At 38.3% G+C, this 20,592-nt stretch overlaps 1 protein-coding gene across 10 annotated transcripts in view; it reads left to right on the forward strand.

The window, feature by feature from the left end:
• The window catches only part of Cadps2 (calcium dependent secretion activator 2), a 595,026-nt gene that overhangs the window by 205,245 nt on the left and 369,189 nt on the right, over nucleotides 1-20,592 (forward strand). For all 10 annotated transcript variants that reach the window (XM_017797106.1, XM_017797102.1, XM_008828867.1 and 7 more), the window contains exon 3: nucleotides 18,489-18,821. In XM_017797106.1, coding sequence (XP_017652595.1) covers nucleotides 18,489-18,821 — 333 coding nt within the window. The remainder of the gene's footprint in view (nucleotides 1-18,488; nucleotides 18,822-20,592) is intronic.

A 20,592-nucleotide genomic window follows, 5' to 3' on the forward strand; every position in this document is an offset into this window, starting at 1 on the left:
TTTATGTGACAGTTATCTCCATAGCAGGAGAAAATTTAAAAATAAAGTATTGACACTCTTTAAGAGAACAGCAAATATTTCAGTGCTCAGCATTACTTGTAATTGTTATATGATCATGATTCATAGACTTATTCAGGATCTCTGTGTGTATGTCCTATCATATTTCATTTCTAGTGACTCCACAGTATGTTTTTTGTCTTTAAGAAAAATGTTTAGGGACTGGCTCAACAGTTAAGAGCACTGACTTCTCTTGCAGAGGACCCACATGGTGACTAACAATCTACCTTAATTCTTGTTCCAGGGGATCTGATGCCCTCTTCTGGCCTTCATGGCCATAGTATGACATGGATACACATACATAAACACAGGCAAAATATTCATGAATAAATGTTTTAAAAAAAGAAAAATGTTTAAGTATGCCAGATTATTTTTTGAGTATCACAGTGCAGAATGATTGTTCTGACATATTGAACTCATGTTAGTTTTGTTCACTACTTTCCAAAGGTCTAGTACAGTGCACAGCACCAAAGTATTTTTTAATTAATAAGTGACCATAGGAGTAAATAAGGATAAATGTTTTTCATAATGTATTACTTTTTAATCTGATAAGCTGAGCAGTTTATTCCAGTTGTAACATACAATGGAAAATTGATTCTGAACATAGACTTCCTAAATCACATTGACAACAATACTAAATGTCAGTGGTAGTTTAGAATTCATTAATTAGCCTGACTTTCATAGTAGTTTAGTATAATTTCAATGAGTCTTTGAACACTCTCAGGCCAGCGCTGGGTTTTGAAAATTGGGCATGCCTAGAGAGACCTAGTGACAATGATGAATTCTGTGAATTGTCCCATGCCAAAACATTAGGCAGATGGGCAGTACTTGGCTGCAAATGCAACCCGAAGGAGACTGTTAAAGGAGGAGGGCATTCGTGCAATGCCAAGAGAGCCAAGATGGAGCAAAAATTGGGCAGATACCCATGTGGGCCCTTTGTGTCCTCAGCTCTGGAAAGGTTTGAGTATTAATCACAAGAGCCATTCTTTGAAAAAAATATATAACACCAAGCCTACTGAAGAATTGAGCAGAAACTGATCTTTCAGTGTTGTTTTGAGCTTTTCCTTGGAAATGATGTCATTTCTTACAGTGTCCAAGGGCACACTGAAGAGAACGGACCCCACTGGAGAGAACAGACCTGGAGGATTCTCTTGAGAGCACTTCTTAGATGATTGACAACTCCTGAACAGAACAAGCTGTTCCTTTTAGACTGACTACTGTGTGGAAGCTGATAGGAACAGCCCCAATGATTTCCACTGAAGTTGTCTATGGAGATGATTGTGTTGGGCTGGGGCTGTAGCCTACTGGTAGATCACTTGCATTCACAGGGAGTTCCATTCCTATTATCACAAACAGTACCACCAAAAAAATTGACACCTATAAATGATTATGTCTGTAGCTGTTTCAGGTTCTGAACCCAAAGTTCCAAGATCATTACAACTCCCAGAAAATTTATATGGGGTGCTTTTTCATAGTAGATGGAGCTCTGAGGTATTTTCTTGTTATTTCCTCTTGTTTGTTCCTCTCCCCACGCCCATTTTTTCCTATTCTTTGTCTGTCATTGTCAGGCTTATGTTTGAGATATCTCCATGTTTAAGAAATTAGCATTTTTTTCAGTTATATAAAAGATGCCTTTGCTAGTATGGATACTAAACATTTAACAGTTTATTTATTGTGATTTGAGAATTTTCAGTGACTTCTTTACAGGATAATTAGAATCTATATTGGAGGAGGGAAATGAGGTTCAGGCCAAGTAGCTTTAATCCTTGTCTTTATAATGTTGTAAATGAATCAGTAAACCACTTTTTTTCTGGGTTTGATAACCATGACCTGGAATTAGCACTCTTTGTCAGATGTTAGACATTTATCATGGTTGTTTTTTACCTGTTCTGTGGGCTGTGCCATTTTGTCTTATAGGTAACTATGCAAATATATTCTGCTTGATGACATGAAGCTGTAACATGAAGTATTTTGGTGTAGTGCAACTGTCATAATGAGTTTCCCTTAGATGTCTCCTTTTTAAATGTTTTGGTGCTCTCCAGCACTAAAAGTTTGATTTCTTGGCCCTCTGATCAGTAAGAGGTTGATTACTTAAAAAATAAAACTTAATTGTTCTTTTTTCATTATTGTAATAACTTTAACATTTTCCTAACATAAAAATATTTTATTGTGCTTAAATATGTGATTGCATGACCTGTAGACTACTCATTATGACATAAACTACAGTGACATTGTCATCTCTTGCTATAGAATGGGCGTAATTGTCCTAAGAAGAAATTTTGGGCAACAACTATTTGAAGTAATTTGAGCCCTTCAAAGGATTCAGTGAGCCAGGGATCTGGCTTTCCTGATGGGATTGAAGGCTCACTGTGCGCTTTAAGTAGTCCCTCTTCAGGCATCTGGTTTTTGAAAATATAATCAGAAATGAAGTAGAGGAAAGATCAAATCTGGGGAACCACGGAAGTCAAAAGTGAAGTCTTCCCTGGTTGAAAGTGAGAAGCTGTCGTTATGACAGAGATCCATACTTCCATTCCAGTGGTCACCAATAAGCACTTTTTGTATTTTAAAATTGTATCAGTTTGTTTTGTATGCACTTTATTTTCCAATGTTTAGGTCTTACTAATGAGAAATTATTGTATTTGCCTACATAGGAAGAGCCTTTTTTATTCTTTTCTTGATCCTTTGAGAATTTCATATAATGTATTTTGGTCATATTCATACCCCTCCCTCATGTCTACTCTCATCCTACTGCTCCCCTTCATGGACCCTCTGTTATTCTTTCTGGTTTTTTTTTTAAGCTATCAAGTCTAATCTGTGTTCCTCAAGTGCTCTTGCATGTGGCCCAATCCCTTGGTGTCCAGTCAACCTATCAGGCTAAAGAAAATTGACTACACCCCTAAAGAACATTGACTCGCCCTCTCCCAGCAGCCATCAATTGCCAATAGACTCTCAGTTAGGGATAGGGTTCTTGCCTACCTCCCCCATCCTCAGCATAGGAACGTCTTAAAATATACCTGGACACTTATATTTAGGAAGTATTGATTGAGGAGTTGGCAGCTCTTTTGTGTGAAAAGAAGCTATTTATTCAGAGATTTTCATGTGGAGTGACTTTCTTACGAGGTTTGAAAGGATAGAAATTAATTTTCATAATTATCTTAGTATTTGATGTTGGCTATTTTAACAGTTCAGGCCTAAAATATAGAGCTGTATTAATAAAATAATGTAGGCTTTTTACCTCAAATCACCTGCATCTATTTCCTGTCTCCAGGGAAAACTTCTCAGAGCAATGGTTCTCACTTAAGCCATTAATGATCAGTATTACCTGGGTCCCCTTCTTAGGGCTCACTGTAGACCTGTTGTCAGAAACCCTGGAAGATCCATTGGGCATTTTCAGTGAGATTTCCAATGATTCTGCTGCACATTAGAATTTAAGACTCTCACTTAATCACAGGACCAGTTCATTTTAGCTAGAATGCATCACACAGTCGTAATCAGAAATAATATTAAAGTAATTATGAATATTAGAGCACTATTGAAATAACAGTTGCTATTAGTACATTAAATTCTCCTAAGATGAATTTAAGCATATTTCAAGTGTGCAATTTGCCTGATTTATGCATATGAATGCTTTTCTCAGCTCCCATTTCTGGTTTCTTTATTTACCACCATTATCACATCTGCTAAGGAAGTTGTGAAAAAATTAAAGGATTTTAGGGAATTTGCAACTTCTAAAGCAGAATGATAGAAAATAACTAAAAAATGAAAACAGAACAAGCAGTGCACAGATAACTGCACAGCCCATACTAGAAAAGGACAGCTTTCCGTTCCAGTATCCACTCTGTCTTAAGATGGTATAGTTTGAATTTCAAAAGTCCTGTGAGGGCGTCTGTGTTGAAGGGATTATTCTCAGCAAGTGGCATTGTTGGAGATGCTGTTACCTTCAGGAAGTGGGCCTAGTGAAGGGATTTTGTATCAGGCGACTATACCAAAGAAGGGGATACAGTGTCGTCCTCTCTCTCTCTCTCTCTCTCTCTCTCTCTTTCTCTTTTGGTTCATCTCATGAGATGAGCAGTCTTCTCCATGAATTTCCCACCATGATATTCTTTCCTGTTATAGCCTCAGCACATCAAAGCCAAGTGACCATGGAGTGAAACTTCTGAAACTATGAGCCCAGATGAATCATTTCTCATAAAGAGATAAGCTCATGATAATCCCTCATGATTATCCCTCAGACAGACATTCAGATACTCAAACAGTGGGCAAAAGATGACATTCAGAAAGGAATCATGTAAACTTCTACCTGGTCCTAGTATGTAGTGGAGGGTGTCCAGCTAAAGTAAGCACAAGGTGAGCTGTTGGGTGTGTAAGTGGGCCAGCTGATGTTAGGTGGTGTCTTCTACTGCGTGAACAGCCATACTGCGTCTCTAACTGGAATCACTGCTCTTATGGACTGTGAGATCTTAGCCTCTATAGCAGGTTCATTAATCCATTTAGTGAAAACCAATGGCCCCCCAAAATTCTTTGCTGACCACTAGAACACTTCTTATCTTTGTAAGAGCTCATTTCTGAATGGGGAAGAAAATATAACGTATTATGTTAGATCAATGCTTTTGGAGAATAAAAACACACAGGAAACTGAAGACAGAGTTGTGATTTTATAAAGAGAAGTTGTCACCAAGAAGATGAGTAGCCAAACAGAGGACTAGAAGAAATAAATAATTCCATTGAGACAAAACCAAATGTGTGCTAAGGTGAGCCAGCAGCGTAGGATGGAGCTCTTGTCATCTGAGGGTTACCTGAGGTATATTTAACCTGGAAGAGTTTACTGCCATCATACACATGAAGGATGGGGTTAGAACTAGATGTGAGATTGACATCTCTAGGGAGAGTGTGCCCCCTTGCGATGAAGAGCTTTTTAGAAGGTAGTCCTGACCATGGGTTGTTCAGAATACAGTCTTACTTTGTTCAAGGAGGTTGATAATATGATGTCATCTCTGCAGTGGTGGTGAGGGAATTCAAGCTCTGGAAAGGTGATTGCATTTATAACCTGAAGGTCCTTCACAGTTTGAGAATCAGATTCTAGGATTTTAAAAACAATTTTGTTATTCCATCCATAGTTGCCATCTGGTGGAAAAATAAATAACTACAAGGCATAAACTATAAAATCCATTCAATAAATATTGATTGAAATCTACAGTATGCTAAGGAAATTTAGTCAACAAGTTTGGGGTTCATTTTTCTTTAACTTAACAATATTTGCTTTTAAGATTGATTTGCTTCATAGAATTTATTTTTCTGATTTTGCTTTTGGGAAACTTCACTTCTCAGCTGCAGATCCTTGCGTTATCAAGAGTAAATAACTTGACATCCTCAAGGTTCTCACTTTATAAGTGAAAGATTTGAGAGGGTGGTAACACATTCTCTAGTGCCCTGGTAATACTGCAGAAAATATCATGATTTGGCCTGTAGAAATATCTTCTCCAACTTTTGGGTCAACATGGGTATATCAAAGAAAAGTTTCTCGAGACATTTAATCTTCAGCAAAAGACCAGTATTTATTGGTTTTCTAATCCATTCTGGAATATATTATATAATATAAAAAAATCAAGCATTTGGCTTACTCAACAAAAATAATTTAATTCATAATGAGGATAAATAAAAGAACACGAATAGAATGTTATCATAGGTATATGTCTGTTCAAAACAATTTTATGTATAATTGAACATTTTTATAATAAAATATTGGTGGAATTTGGATGCCATGGCCATCTCATACCACCCATGAAGTATTTTTCTGCAAACAGAGTGAGACCACAGATCACATTTTGAGTAGCTCTGAATTTAAGAACTTATTTTGCTGCATCATTGATCTTCCACATTTGTGTGTTTGCATCCATGGTTTCAAGGAAATATGGATTGGAAATATTTGGGGAAAGCATTTGTTTGGATTCTGTACATCACCTTATCTGTACAATTCTTATCAGTATTTCTTAAACAACATAGTAGAACAACTACTTACATGGTGTTTACATTGTAGTAGGTATTCGTAATATGCAGATCGATATTCATCAGATACATCAACATAGCACACCATTTTATGTAAGGAACTTGAGCATCTGCAGATTTCAGTGCTGCTGAGGAATCCTGTAAGCAGTGCCCTATGGGCACTGAGGGACAACTATTTTATGTAATAAAAACAACAACGACGAAAAACCCTCAGCCTACTACATCTTGAAGTTTCAGGTCTTCTAATATACTTCAAGTTTCTAGTTCCCAGATGGTAAAGAAGTAGAGTGGCACGGAGTACAAATAAAAATGAAGGGAACAAAATTACAAAAATTAATTCTGCAACTGAGATTGGAACATAGTGCAGCTATCAGGCAAAGGGGAAGAGGTGACATTTAATTGCATGTAATAAAAATCATTTTAAAGATGTATTACACATCGCATATCATGAGACTCTAAATGTAATGTGCTATATTTAAATCTAATAATACACTAAACTAAAAAAAAAAATGTATACTGCTACAATGAAGACAACCAAAGAAACTATTTTCTTCACAGAACTGGCAAAAGAATGTAGCCAAGCCCAGGAGGTTCAGTCTTTTCCTCTACCCTGTGAAGCACTGAATCAGATGTGGGAAGATTGCAGAGCTAGCCTAGGAGCATACTGTCCTTTCTCACCTTAGGTCTGCATCCTGGAGCTTTTTACAAATTCACATCTACCAAGCCCCATGCTGTTGCTACCATTTTCGGTGTGAACACTCGGCTTTTCTTCCTTTTAAGGTTTTTAATTGTTCCACAGTGTCACACAGATTGGAAGTGGAGGTAGTGTCCCGTGACCTGTTCCTTTGTGTTTGTACTTATAACAAATCCTTTGATATATTATGTTTCAGTCTCAGTAGTTAAAGTATATTTGTCCTTGGCTGGGAATACTTAAGGTAATCAATAAGTTGCAAAATACCTGTAAAAGATGACTAAAGGATTTATTATTATGTCACACTGAAGAAAGCTTTAAAACAACTCATAGCATAGATAATATCATAGGAGTGCCATGTTTATTTTTAAAGGTTTATGTTTTTCAAATCACATCTTTCTTCATTTGGGTTGGGACTAATCTCAGTCCCTTTACATTTGTTCCAAGAACTCTAGATGCAGTATATGGGGTTTAGATTAGTTCTAGGGAAGGATCTTTGAGATTGGCTGTTTCCTAGGTTACTGATAAAAGCTTAGATGTATCTCTTATCTAAATTTATTTCTTTAAATAAAGGCGATTACTTGCTGTCAGTTTTAAGTTGATTTCATCACATTTGATAAGGAATAGTATTGATCAAATTCATTATTTCCAAACCTTTAGGGTTCACAGATCAGTAAAAACACTCTTCAACCAATATTAATCTCAATCTCTCTCTCTTTCTCTCTGTATGTATGTATGCCTTCCTCTCTCTCTCTCTTCCTCACCTTAGTGACTACTGTAATAACCATTCACTATGAGCAGCTTCATATAGCAAAGAAGTGAGTTGTTTTGCTCTAACTTTGTTGTATTAAAGAGATTCAGCTTTGTTGTATTAAGTAGATTCAGCCTCTGTGATCTCCCTAGCTAAAATCAGGCTCTGATTATAACTTCCAGGGACCAGTCTCCATATTTATTAAGCACAGATAGATCAGTTTGTGTACCCGTTTGTCATACTATAGGTAAGCAGACACATGTCATTGTGCTGATCAGTGCCATGGTATTGATCACATTACTCTAAATATAATTTACTTGATGAATATTTATTGAGCACATAGGTGAGGTATTAAGGAGGGAGCCTATGGAGAGTGTTGGGGGCCAAACAAGTGTTTCCTTTTCTTTGACAAGAAAATATGTCCTCTGGAATCAGTGGAGGAGAAGGCTGGAAAGGTGGGTTAGAGCAGTGTTGGATGAATGAAGAAACTGAAGCCATACAGTGGCTGGCTGTATATTCAGAATGGCCTAATACAAATGTATTTTATACATTGGAAAAATAAAAATAGTTTTATTTTTAGTGACACTGGACTCACCATTGTTACAAAATTCATGGATCTATAACATATAAAAAATAATGCTTAAGAAAAGCTCTACATTTGATTCTTCAAGGACAGTACAGATTAGGGGACTCATAAGACAATATTTTATTTGGCACCAAAGAGAAGAGACATCTCATAAGTGGAACTCTTCTACTTTCTCAACACTTTCCTGCCTAAACACATGCTTGGCAGCCTTTCCAGGAGCCATCTCATAGATAACCACAATGATTTGGCAAGAAGATGATGTTTTTCTTGTCATTATGCAATCCATTCGAACAAGAGAAGCAATGCATGGTTCAGATCAGCAGCACTGTGTGCATAATGAGTATGTCTGTAGAAAAGTGTGTTTGAAATCTTATTTGGACAGCCTAGCAGAATCAACCTTTGAAAATAAAGTCCTTATAGCCATCGTGTTTCAGTTTTGTTATTACTTCCCCAGAACTTTGTTAAGCTATTCAATGATGAGTTTGGTATACAGTTCAAGCAGCTGAATGGGGAAGAGAGGCAGTTGTGGATACTCAGAGAGAGAGCTCTGTACGATTTAAAAATCACTGAGATTTGAGAAGTGTAATGCATGTGATAGGTTAAAAGTTTTCAGGTGTTATGTTGCTGATATCCATGCTGACATGGTTGTATGCCATTTTCACAAGAAGGTCATGGATGGGTAATTCCACAGGAGTTGCCCAACACCTTGCAGAATATATAGCTGCTGGGGGTTCACTGTGGGGGGATATAAATAAGAGAAATTACTAAAGGGGGATTATCATTGGATATAAAGACTAAGTTTCTACTTCTTTTCTCCCTAAAGCTCCATGTCTTTAGTTTAGTCTTTTCTCTCCTCAGTATAAACTACTTAGTCTATAAACTGAAATTATAATTCAGTGATCATGCCAATTAAAGGAGATCATGTTCAAAGATCTCTAGAGAGACAGAGTTTCTATCCATTAATGGATTTGTCAATATATTTAGTTCCCATGGCAGCCTCCAACAGGGCCCTTTCCTGGTCTTCCTGACAGAATTTTACAGAAAATTTTAGGTTGAGAGCAGAAAGCTAGTATGTGGGAATCCTGTATTAATTACTCTTCTTTCTTGTGAGAAACACCATGGCCAAGGCAACTTAGAGAAGGAAGAGTTTATCAGCTTGTGGTTCTAAAGGGATAAGACTCCATCATGGTGGTGAGACCTGACACCCAGAGGCAGCTGAAGCAGAAGAGTAGGAACTCACATCTTCAAGCATGTGCAGGAAGCAACGCAGAGCTGGAAAGGCCGTGTACTCTCCAAGTCTGTCCTCAGTGCCATGCTTCCTACCGCAGGGCTGCACCTCTACACCTCCACCAGCAGTGCTGTGGACTGAAGACCAAGTGTTCAAGTCCTTAAAGCCTGTGTGGGACACTTCCAGTGAAACCACTTCAAACCCCAAGACTGGAGACTAACTCTACAACCTGCCTTGATGTGTCACCATAGTTTGCCTACTTTTAACTTGATAGCTAGTGTGAAAGGACATAGGATGAAGATACTTGACATTTTGTGAATATTAGGACATCAGTGTTATACAGTGTCATAACTGCCAATCCCTGAAAACTTGTTTACAAAGACTGTCATTCCTTCTATAAGAACAGCATAGACGATGGGAATCACTAGATAATTTAATTATTAGACTATAATTTTTACTTACCCTACAAAGTGATTCCCAGTTTTCCCTTGGGATATCACTCATGGTGTTTTCTTCCCTCTAGGATATTTTCCCTTCTCCCATTCAAATTCATAAGGTCATTTTCTTACACTTCTTTCTTATAACATATTATAGAAAATCTTACAAATTCATTATTGGGTAAATTATGTAACAGGAATCTCTGCTTTCAAATCAGGCACCAGGACCAGGGTGGAAGATCACTTTAATTCCTGCTGGGATGGACACAGGGGAGGCCTCCTCAAAGCCTAAGCATCAGGAAACATTTCTTCTGCATGACTACAGACTAGCAACAAGGGTCTCTAACCTGTGTGTCAGGAGACCATGAGTTGGAATTCTAAGCAGAAAGTGTGTTTGCAGCAGCAGAAGCAAAGGGTAAACAAAGAGCTGTTTTCTTAAACATGGCAGGGAGGGGGGTAGTGGGGGGAACGGAGCAGGGGTGTTTGCTTAGGCAAACGGCTGTTTTTTTAGGCAGAGGCTTGTTTGCTCAGGCAACCCACTCTGGGTTTTCTCAGTTAATCTTAGTCTTCTTTTCCAGTGAAAGTGCCATGTAGTTCACAACCTTAAAGTCTGCTTTATTTCAGACAGTCACTTGCCTCTTTACTCCAGTGCTTTCTTGTTACCTCTGACATCAGATTCTATCCTGCACCTGCCTTGCACTGCTCTTCCAGCTTTGTGCTCCACACTGTTGATCATTTTGTTGTCTCAAAGCTAGGTTCCCCCCTCCTTTTTGCATAACATCATTTTTCATAATTCTTTTCGTTTCTGTATTATTGTTCGTATTGACCATGGACAAGGGCCATGCTTTCTTCTATAAGCATATAGTGATAAATTATTATCTGACTGACAATATATATATTTTAATTTTAGAACCGCATGGCTAGAGGAATTAGGTCATCAGTTTAATCGTTCAAACTGCTCACTCACTGGTTACTTCAGTCAATGCTTTGTGAGTGGTTGCTGTGTGCTTAGCCTGATGCTTAGGTGTTTCAGATAGTGTCGTATTTATGTATGTTGGGGGAGCAGTGTGACTTCTTGGAATTTCCTATTTATTAAAAAATATTAATCCAATTTTAGTTAAAAATTATAGTTGCAATGTGAAAAGTACTGTGACGGAAAAAGAAAGTTTTGTGTAGAAACCAAGATCTGGTCAAGCCAGGGTGACTGGGAAAGGAATCTTGATGGCTAACTAACTGATTGGAAATTTGTGGATACTTAAATGATGGGAAGAGAGACAGTGGAATGTTTCAGTGATCAGGGCAACTGGAATAAGGACAAGGAAGAATGACTTCGGTGGAGACAGATAATTTGGGCTGGGGAGGCATGGGTAATGATTTGGTTGGAAAACTGTTGAGTTTAAATAACCAGATTTTCTTCTTCTTAAAAAAAGATACATAGTTTAATGCCAATGAAGACAATAAATTTGGAAAAGTGATGGTGGGAATTGAGTGTCTGCCAGAAATCTTCTAAGACAAGAACACCAGTGAAGAGTCAGTTGACAATTTAGTACTGGGAAGAAACATAAAGAAGGTGTAGGGAGATGAAGAGGTGAAGAAGGATTTGTGAAGAATTCCTGGGGTAGAAACAGCAGTGTACAGAGACAAGTGGTGTGGGGGCGGGGAGTGGAGAGAGCATGGAGGAAAGAGAAGATCCAGGCATGTTTTCCAGGCCTCAGATATGAAAATTGGTGTCTGACACTGAGGCAGGAGGCAGAGCAAGTAGACTGGAGACTTGTGGAATTAAAGGACTTTTTGGACCTGTATAAAGAGCACTAAGTGATATTAGAGGTTCAAGTGTGAGGCTCACATGAGGTATGGACTGAGGGACTGATACTGCTGGAGGAAAAGTGGAGTGCCTCAGAATTATTGGGTGGGGGAGAACATGATTTTCCAAAGATGAAGTGTAGCCTTTCTCTCTTCTCTATGTGCAGAGCCAGAAGAACTGTTCTTCCTCGTGTAAAACTCTCGGAGCACACGCCTTTCAATCACAGCACTTTCTTTGCTTTCAGTTGCTAGATGTTTGCCCATCTCCTGGTGTCTCTCCTGCAGCCATCTGTATCTTCCATATCTTAGGAAACGTGAAGTTAGGTTCCTATCAAAGTTTCTTCTTTGTCCTTGGAGAGTTAAGAAGTTGTAGGTAGTCATTTTTTTCAACAAACTCTTACTGGACTTATTAAGTGACAGACTCTGTGTTAGGCCCTGGACTCATTAGCAAATAAAACGGGGTCAACCATGTTGGTTCTGACCTTATACTTCCAGAAGACAGATAATCAATAGATGTCAGGTGGTATTTTGTGCAAAAGAAAAAATAGAGAGCAAGATAAGAGGGTAAAGAATGATAAATAACTGATAGAGGAGGACAGGGTTTCCTCTGAGGAGATGACTGTACTGAGATCCAAGTGGTTAGAGGATAAATCATGTGGCTATATGAATCAGTATCTGTTGCTTTGTAATAAGGCATTCTGAAAAAAATTAGCATATATAACCAACAAATTACTCTCTCACCTTTTCTCAAGTGAGTATCTGAGAGCATCCTAGCTGGGTATTTCTGCCTAGGGTTTCTTAGAAGGTTGGAATCAAGCTGTGAGCTGAGACTGCAGGCTCCTCAAGATCAATGGGGACTGAAGAATTGGCTTTCCAGCTTACTGACATGGTTCTGGATAGACTTCTGTTCATTAAGGGCTATTAGACTGAGGGCCTCGGGTCCTTGCTTCACTCTAGCTTGCTTCCTGCAGGGCATATGCTGAAAGACCAAGAGCAAAAACCGAGTGCCACAGTCTGCTATAACCTCATCTCAGAAGTGACCCAGCGTTGATTGTTTTTGTAGATCTGTATCACTGGCTTACCTTTCCAGTTGCTTGCATGTGACTTCCCAGCTTTATTTTATCTCCTTCTCTCTCAAGTTCCCTCAAAGCACTATTTGGATTTCTTGTCTTGATTCGCTCTTGTCCTCTCTTCTCTCTCCTGCAGCTAGCTCTTATCGTCACTCAGGTAAATAAATGCACCCCCCCCCCAGTGGACCTAAGGATAGATAGTAAAGACCAAATGTCCCTCTTCTTATTTGATCTATTTTTTGTTTTTAAAAAATATTTATTATTTTCATTTTATGTGTATGAGTGTATTGCCTGGAGGTACGTAAGTGCACCTGTGTCATGCAGTGCCCACGGAGGTCAGAAGAATGTGTCACATCCCCTGGAACTAGAGTTTTAGATGGTTGTTAGCTGCCATGTGGGTGCTGGGAATCGAAACTAGGCCCTCTGCAAGTGCAACCAGAGCTCTTAACCACTGAGCCATTTCTCCAGCCCCTCATTTGATCTATTTTTTTCTTTTAGCCTCTAATTCTCCTTGCTTGATTCTCTTGTCTTGGGACTATCTTGCCCCTTAACTACTAGTATACTGATATTTTTGCCTTCTGCCCCCTGATTCTTCTATCCTCTGCTTGATTCATTTTTGTTGTTCTTTGTGCTTTTGTTCTGTTTGATTGATAACCATTTAAATGTAGATAGTTTTCAAGGGTTTTATTCTTGACTGTATTTTTACTATACTTTTTCCTGATCTTTAAACTAATTATCCCCATCACTTGCAACATCTAATGCTATTTAAAAAAAAAACAGTTATGTATGTTCACACATGTCCTTCCATGTCTATTATTTATGTTGGCTATTGGAGTCCAAATATCCCTGTAAAATATGAAAAATCATATTTTTCCAACCTTAGTTTCTATTTCTTGTAAATCACCAAGATACTCTAATATTTTATCTCCCTCTATTTCCTGCCTTGCCATTCTCCATCCCCAAGGCCCTCATCCTAACTCATCAAGTCTATCATCTTCTCCTGACCTCTGATCTCTGAACCCCTGCTCTAGTGGCTTGTCACTTATCCTTGATGCTGGCACCATCTGTTTATCCTAATTCATCGTCTATCATCTTCTCCTGACCTCTGATCTCTGAACCCCTGCTCTAGTGGCTTGTCACTTATCCTTGATGCTGGCACCATCTGTTTATCTGAAATATATTTCTCTTAATGTTTTGAACACTAGGTTATCCAGCCACCATTGTTCCTGCATTAGTTAGGGTCCTCTGAAAGAACAGAACTGATTAAAATGAATGTATATTATAAAGGAGCATATTAGGTTGGCTTATATGATGTCAGCTGCCTGTGTACCAGAGGGGTTTGAGAACCTGGTAGCTGCTCAGTCCATGAGGCTGGATACCTCAACAGTCCTAGTCTAATACTGAAGGCCTGGAGGGTTCTTCGGGAGCTGCTGGTCTAGTCTGTGTTGGAAGACTGAAGAATCTGGGTTCTCATGTCAGTGAGGGATGGCAGCAGCACAGGTTGATGTACTTATCAGGAAGGAGTGATAGTGAGCACACAGAATCAGCACTGGTTTTCTGCAACCTCTTTGTTTATGAGAGTTTGCCTACATGTATGTCTATGCTCCACATGCATGCCTGGTGTCTGCAGAGGTCAGAAGAGGGTGTCAGATTCCCTGCAGCTGGCTTTCACAAAGGGTTGTGAACTGCCATGTGAGTGCTGAGGATTGAACCTGGGTCTTCTGCAAGAGCAGCCAGTGCTCTCAACTGCTGAGCCGTCTCTACACCCCTCCCTCCAACCTCTTTAAACATGGAGTCCGCTGCTGGCAGTTATGCCCACTCAAGAAGATGCTCCCCTCTCAGTAAATCCCTCTGGGAAATACCCTCACAGACACAATCAGAGGCGTGTGCTTCAGTAGATTCCAGGTCTAATCAAGTTGGCAACCAAGATTAACCACTACCAAGCCACAACATGGGGTAGAACCTGACCTGTCTTTTAAATGACATCTATGCCATTTTCCCATCTTAGCTCTAGTAATAACTGCCTGGCAAAAGCTTTTCTACTATCACCCCTGCTTTTAATATCCCTAGAAAAGGAATGTTCTTGACTTTCCCTTTAAACGTGTGACTATTTTAGTTTTTTGGTTTTGCTCACATTCTCTCTTCTTCATATATTTCACAGGCCACTAAAGACACTTTCTTGTCTCTGTCCTGGGCTCCCTCTTGTCCAGTTCTCACTTCCCACCAGAGCTAGCATCTCCTTCCCCTTTTCCCTCCCTCTCTTTGTATGAGCATCTGTTATTGCTCTTGCTCTGTTTCATTTTCTTGTTGATCTTTCTCATTCAGGTAGCATGAACCAACTTTTTGACTTAATCATCTGTGCCTCCCCAATGCTTATCAGAATCTCAGTATTTCGCTACCACTTAGCAAATGTTAATTGAGATATATAGTTGGAGTGAGTTAATGTGGCCTTTGTTATGATTTACAGGAGAAAATAAAAATTCATTAGTGACTCTGTTTCACAACTGGTTTCACTTAAGAGACTCTAGCTCTTGTCTATATAGTCACAGTAGAGTGAAAAAATATTAAAATATGTAGAGCATTGGAAATCAAAAGTTTTACCCTATCTTTACTGATATCTTGCTAATCCTGATATATCCATTTTGCAATTTTTCTAAAAGTTGATTGATTCACTCAAATATTCTCCATCGATACATCCTTACATGTAACATTTTACTAGGTCTTTGCTGACATCAACAGAGAAACAAACTGTATATTATTGCACAGAAAAATTTTAATACATAAACAAGAGTTACTGTCTACTGTGGGTAAAGAAAGCACTAAAACAAACAGCAGAAATAAGAAGCAGAGCATCTAACGGGGGAGGAGTCTAGAACAGTCCCACTCTCTCAACCCCAGCCCTCAGTCCAGATCTGATTGAACCTATGTCTCAAGGCATAGCAATAGTTATTAAATTGCTGTACTAGTGTAGATAGGGAATCTCTCTTCTGTGGGTTCTGGGGAGAGGATGTATATAGGGAGATACTGCCTAAGAACTCACTGGGAATCTGCTGGTGTGGATGGTGCTCATGAAGGGTGTTACTCTTTTATTCTTGGGGATCTGAAAAAGAGCTGCACCTAGTTAGTACCACCTGACTACACATAGCAACAAGCAAGCCCTTCTTCCACCATTGTGCCACCTCCGGCTCACACTACTCACACTCTTTAAAAATGTCTAAACTTCACAGTGTGGGTCTAACCTCTTGCCTGCTGAGCTTTTATATATACATATATATACAATTTAACAGTTACAAGAGAAATTACATATCATATATTATATATTTATAGTTTAGTGTCTATAATATAGCATAATCACTTAACAATATGTAATTGATATCATGGTATAATCATATGGTTTTATATGTAATGTATAAATACATTATTTCTTCTGCTGACAGCCTCTGCCTAATGAGAATAGCGGTTTAGATGAGAATAAGAAGAGAAATAGACACATCCCCATAAAGTCTCATGTGATGCATTCCTTGACAAAGTATATTGTTAAATATCTTAGTTACATCTTCTTTGACGTGCAGTTATTAAAAGCATTATTATATTTTTCCCATTTTTATTTTGAAACAAAGGCCTTAATTTGTATCCAAGGTTAGCCTTAGACTCTCTTCACTTGAACTGCTGGTCCTCCTGACTCAACGTCCCATGTCCTGGGATTACAGGCATAAACCACCCACTATTCTTATACCTGTCCAGAAATAATTTGTTTGAGATATAAAAGCAAGACACAGACTTTCCAATAGTAAGTGATCCAGAGCTTGTAAGGAAAAAGCAAATATTATATACATGGTTGCCTAAGGCAGAAGTTACTAAAAAATATTCGAATGCCATTTCCTGGGATAAGAAATAAGAACAGTTTTTGTGAATAACCTCAAAAGGAGAGTACTAAAAGCAGTTGAGAAGGACTTGATGAACTTGCCAAACTGTAGAACAAATGTGTCTACCTTGACTTGTGAGGGACATGTCTAGCTGGTTCATCATACATAGGCATGGTAGGGTACTACAAATACTGGCATCCTCATGACTTCACGTTCTGAGTCAATTCTTAGGACATATTGATCTTCTTGTAACTGGAGAGATGGCTCAGTAGCTAAGAATGCTTGCTGCACAATCATAAGGACCAGAGTTTGGATCGCAACACTCATGTAACTAGCTGGATGTGCCATGCAGCCCCATTTTTGAGGTGGGGTGGAGAGAGGAGGAACACTGGAGCATGTTGGCTTCTAGCCAAGCCAAGAAAACATAAGCCCAAGGTTTAGAGAGAAGCCCTGCCTCATAGGAAAAGGTGGAGAACAATAGAGGAAGACACCCAACTCCCTCTTCTGGCCTCAGCATGTGCAGAGATGCTCACACTTGTTACAGATGTGTGATATACTCCCACATATACACACATAATAAATAATAAATAAATATTTATATGAACATTTTTGTCCTATGAGCTTAGTAACAGCATGTGCTACCTGGTATCCCTTCCAGAAGAATCTTGTGTCATTATAGAAACAAAGCAAGAACAGCAGCAGTACATGTGAGCTGTATGAGATTCATAGGCATAGTGATGAAGACACGGTTGCTTAATGAGTCTGCACTCCTGTTTATATTTATAACATATAAAGAAAGATTGAAACCAAACTTGGGTTTCTTCAAAATATTGCTACCCATCTCCCTGGTGTTTCCTTTCTCTCTCTCTCTCTCTCTCTCTCTCTCTCTCTCTCTCTCTCTTTCCTTTCTTTTTTCTTCATTCTTTCTCTTACTTATTTCCTCTGTAGTTATTCATTTTTTTTAGTTGATTATGTTACCTGGTATTGATGGCTACTTAGATGTGTTAAGTTCTTACCTAGTATTAGTAGACAATTACTAGTATCTTCAAGGTGTTTTTCTCCCATAGTATCCAATCTTTGTAGCTATGAGAAGAGATTGAGAAGCTGGTTTGAGAAGTTAGGGAGTTGATGAAATCTGAGAAGGCCACCATCCCTCAACCTCTGTGCCATGAAGTAATTTGGGTTAACAGTTACATATGATGCTTACTGACTTGAATGGTAGAACTACAAAACTATTGGCTCCCAAATCCTCACTCAATTAGTAGGAGACCCTCCTTGTATGCTCCAGGGTTAAAAAGCTATAAACATCAGAAGCTGGAAAGTTCAAGGTGAAAATGCCAGCAGATTTTACACGTGATGAATGTCTCTTTCCTCTTCTAGACAACTCTTTCACTGTGCTCTTACATGGTAGAGGGATAAGGGAGAAATCTAGAGTCCTTTTCAAGTCCACTATTCTGAGAGATGACTCCTTAAAGAAGCTATCTGCGGGGCTGGAGAGATGGTTAAGAACACTGGTTGTTCTTGCAGAAGACCCAGGCTCGAATCTCAGTACCCACAACTGTTTGTAACTCCAGTCCCAGGGGATCCCACAGCCTCTTCTGTCCTCTGCGGGCATTACACGACACAGGTGCACTTACCTACATGCAGGCAATACATGAATACACATAAAATAAAAATAATAAATAAAATATTTTTAAAATGAAACCATCTGCAGAAGGATCCTTGACCTTCAGGTGGGGGACATGGTGCAGAAAAGGCCATCTCACACATTCCTCAGGATGGACTACCAATTACCTGTCTCAGCATTTCAACAGATTGGAGGTATTTGAAAAGCCTGCCATGACATGAGTTATTATGTACCATGTTATACATTTTATAAAACAATTTGAACCATGGTAGGGTATTCGGTGCCCCTAACCTTGGCTTTATTGTTCAAAGCATAGATGTAAGGGACCATGTCTAATTGTAACTGTGCTTTTTTTTTTTTTTTCAGGTTTTTCTGAAGAGTGACCGAGTGGCCAGAATGGTTCAGAGTGGAGGGTGTTCTGCTAATGATTTCAGAGAGGTGTTTAAGAAGAACATAGAAAAACGTGTGCGCAGCTTGCCAGAAATAGATGGCTTGAGCAAAGAGACAGTACTGAGCTCATGGATAGCCAAGTATGACGCCATTTACAGGGGTGAAGAGGACTTGTGCAAACAGCCAAACAGGATGACCCTAAGTGCTGTGTCTGAACTTATTCTGAGCAAGGAACAACTCTATGAAATGTTCCAGCAGATTCTAGGTATTAAAAAACTGGAACACCAGCTCCTATACAACGCATGCCAGGTAAGGACTCTTTACGTTTCCCACCCTAGTGCCTGATGCATGGAGCGAACATCAAGTTTTTATAAGCCTACGAAGAAGTGCTTTACATTCTGCCACATACTTACTTGAAAAGTTGAGTGAAATTGGATTTTAATAAATCAAATAGTGATGTTTGTTGAAGTATTTGATGAAAAAGAATGCCAGTATCGTTATTCAGTTGTGACTGCTTCCGCATGTTCTATTTTAGAACATCGGGTTTGTACCTATTGGGAATATATGGGACAGGTCCTGACCAGTGAAATGACTATCATCTGCTGCCTAAACAACTTCCACAGTTTATACGGAGCAGGTGCACCTCACTGCAAAATAATATTGTCATACAGCCATGATGCTAGTCTTCAGAGTTTTATGGAAGTAATTAAAACTTCAAAGTTTCTCTTTAACTCATCCAGAAAGAAATGAATTGAGGATGATTGTTAAACTATGTAATTTAAAGAGAAGACAGCTAATAATACATTTTTCTTGTTATCCAAGTTATACATTTGAAATATTGAATAAAATCTCCTATCATGTTTTCCATTTTTAGACTGTATGATTTATCTAATAATAGATTCCTTAAGTATTTACATTTTTTGCTTATGTAACTCTACCATATAATTTAAATTAACAAAATTCTGCCATTTTAAAATTCATTAAGAAATGCACTTCTATGATGTAAATGTTTATTTTTAACATTTTTGCAAATCCCCTTCTCTTAATTTCTACATCCTATTTATGTTCCTTATTTTGCATCGCTGGTTAGATGAATAAATTAAGAGTTAATTAACAATTAATCAGGATGTCACCTTAACCCTGTGAACAATTCATACACTCACTGTAATTGTTTTCACTGTGTCATTAAACCAGGTGGTGGCTTAATAATAATGGAAATGGACTATAAAATCACACTTTTATGTTTTAACAGATATGCAACTAGGAATTTGTATTTATTGATGGAAGTAATAGTTCTTTTGTTGAGTTGATTTTGGTGACCATCATTCAGTAGTAAAACTGAGACTCAGCTACTCAGTATATAGTGAGAATTCATCCATCGAAAGTTTTACTAGGTGTTAAAGAACACAAGCTGAGAATTAAATATTTGTTCTTATCGATCAAAATTGAACAGAGGATCTAAACCTCAAATAAATTACACATCAAACTCTGTAGCACCCAATTTCATAAAAACAGTACTCCAGTACTATAAAACAGAAATTAATGCCAATTCAGTAATAGTAGGTGACTTTAATGCCCCACTGAATTCAAAAAAAATTTAAGATAGGGTGTCACTGTGTAACTCTGACTGGCCTGAAACTTTCCATGTTGAACAAGCAAGCTAGAACTCATAGAGATCCACCTATCTTTGCCTTCCAAATGCTAGGATAAAAGGCATGTGCCACTGTGCCTGACTTATGCATTCGAATTTATAGTACAAATGAAATGATGGGGGTTATAAAATATATTCCTGTGTACCTAAAGGTTTATTAACTCAAAATTAGTCTTTTGCCTATTATATAAGATCATTCTTGAGGTATGGGCCTATAATTTCTCTTTTATATGACTTGCAGCATACAGTTCTTCTAATTCAAATCATCAGCATAATAGTGAATTTATTTTCCTTTCAGTTATAAAAGAATATGCCTCATGTATTTTGAACTCTAATATATTCTATTCTGCCTTCTTGTCCGAATTGTGTCCTTTATCATGATATTCCTCTTCATTCTTGAGAAATCTTCCTCTCGCTAAAGTCTGCTTT

Source organism: Nannospalax galili, unplaced genomic scaffold (assembly GCF_000622305.1).
Source record: "Nannospalax galili isolate Female #2095 unplaced genomic scaffold, S.galili_v1.0 scaffold413, whole genome shotgun sequence".
NCBI lineage: Eukaryota > Metazoa > Chordata > Mammalia > Rodentia > Spalacidae > Nannospalax > Nannospalax galili.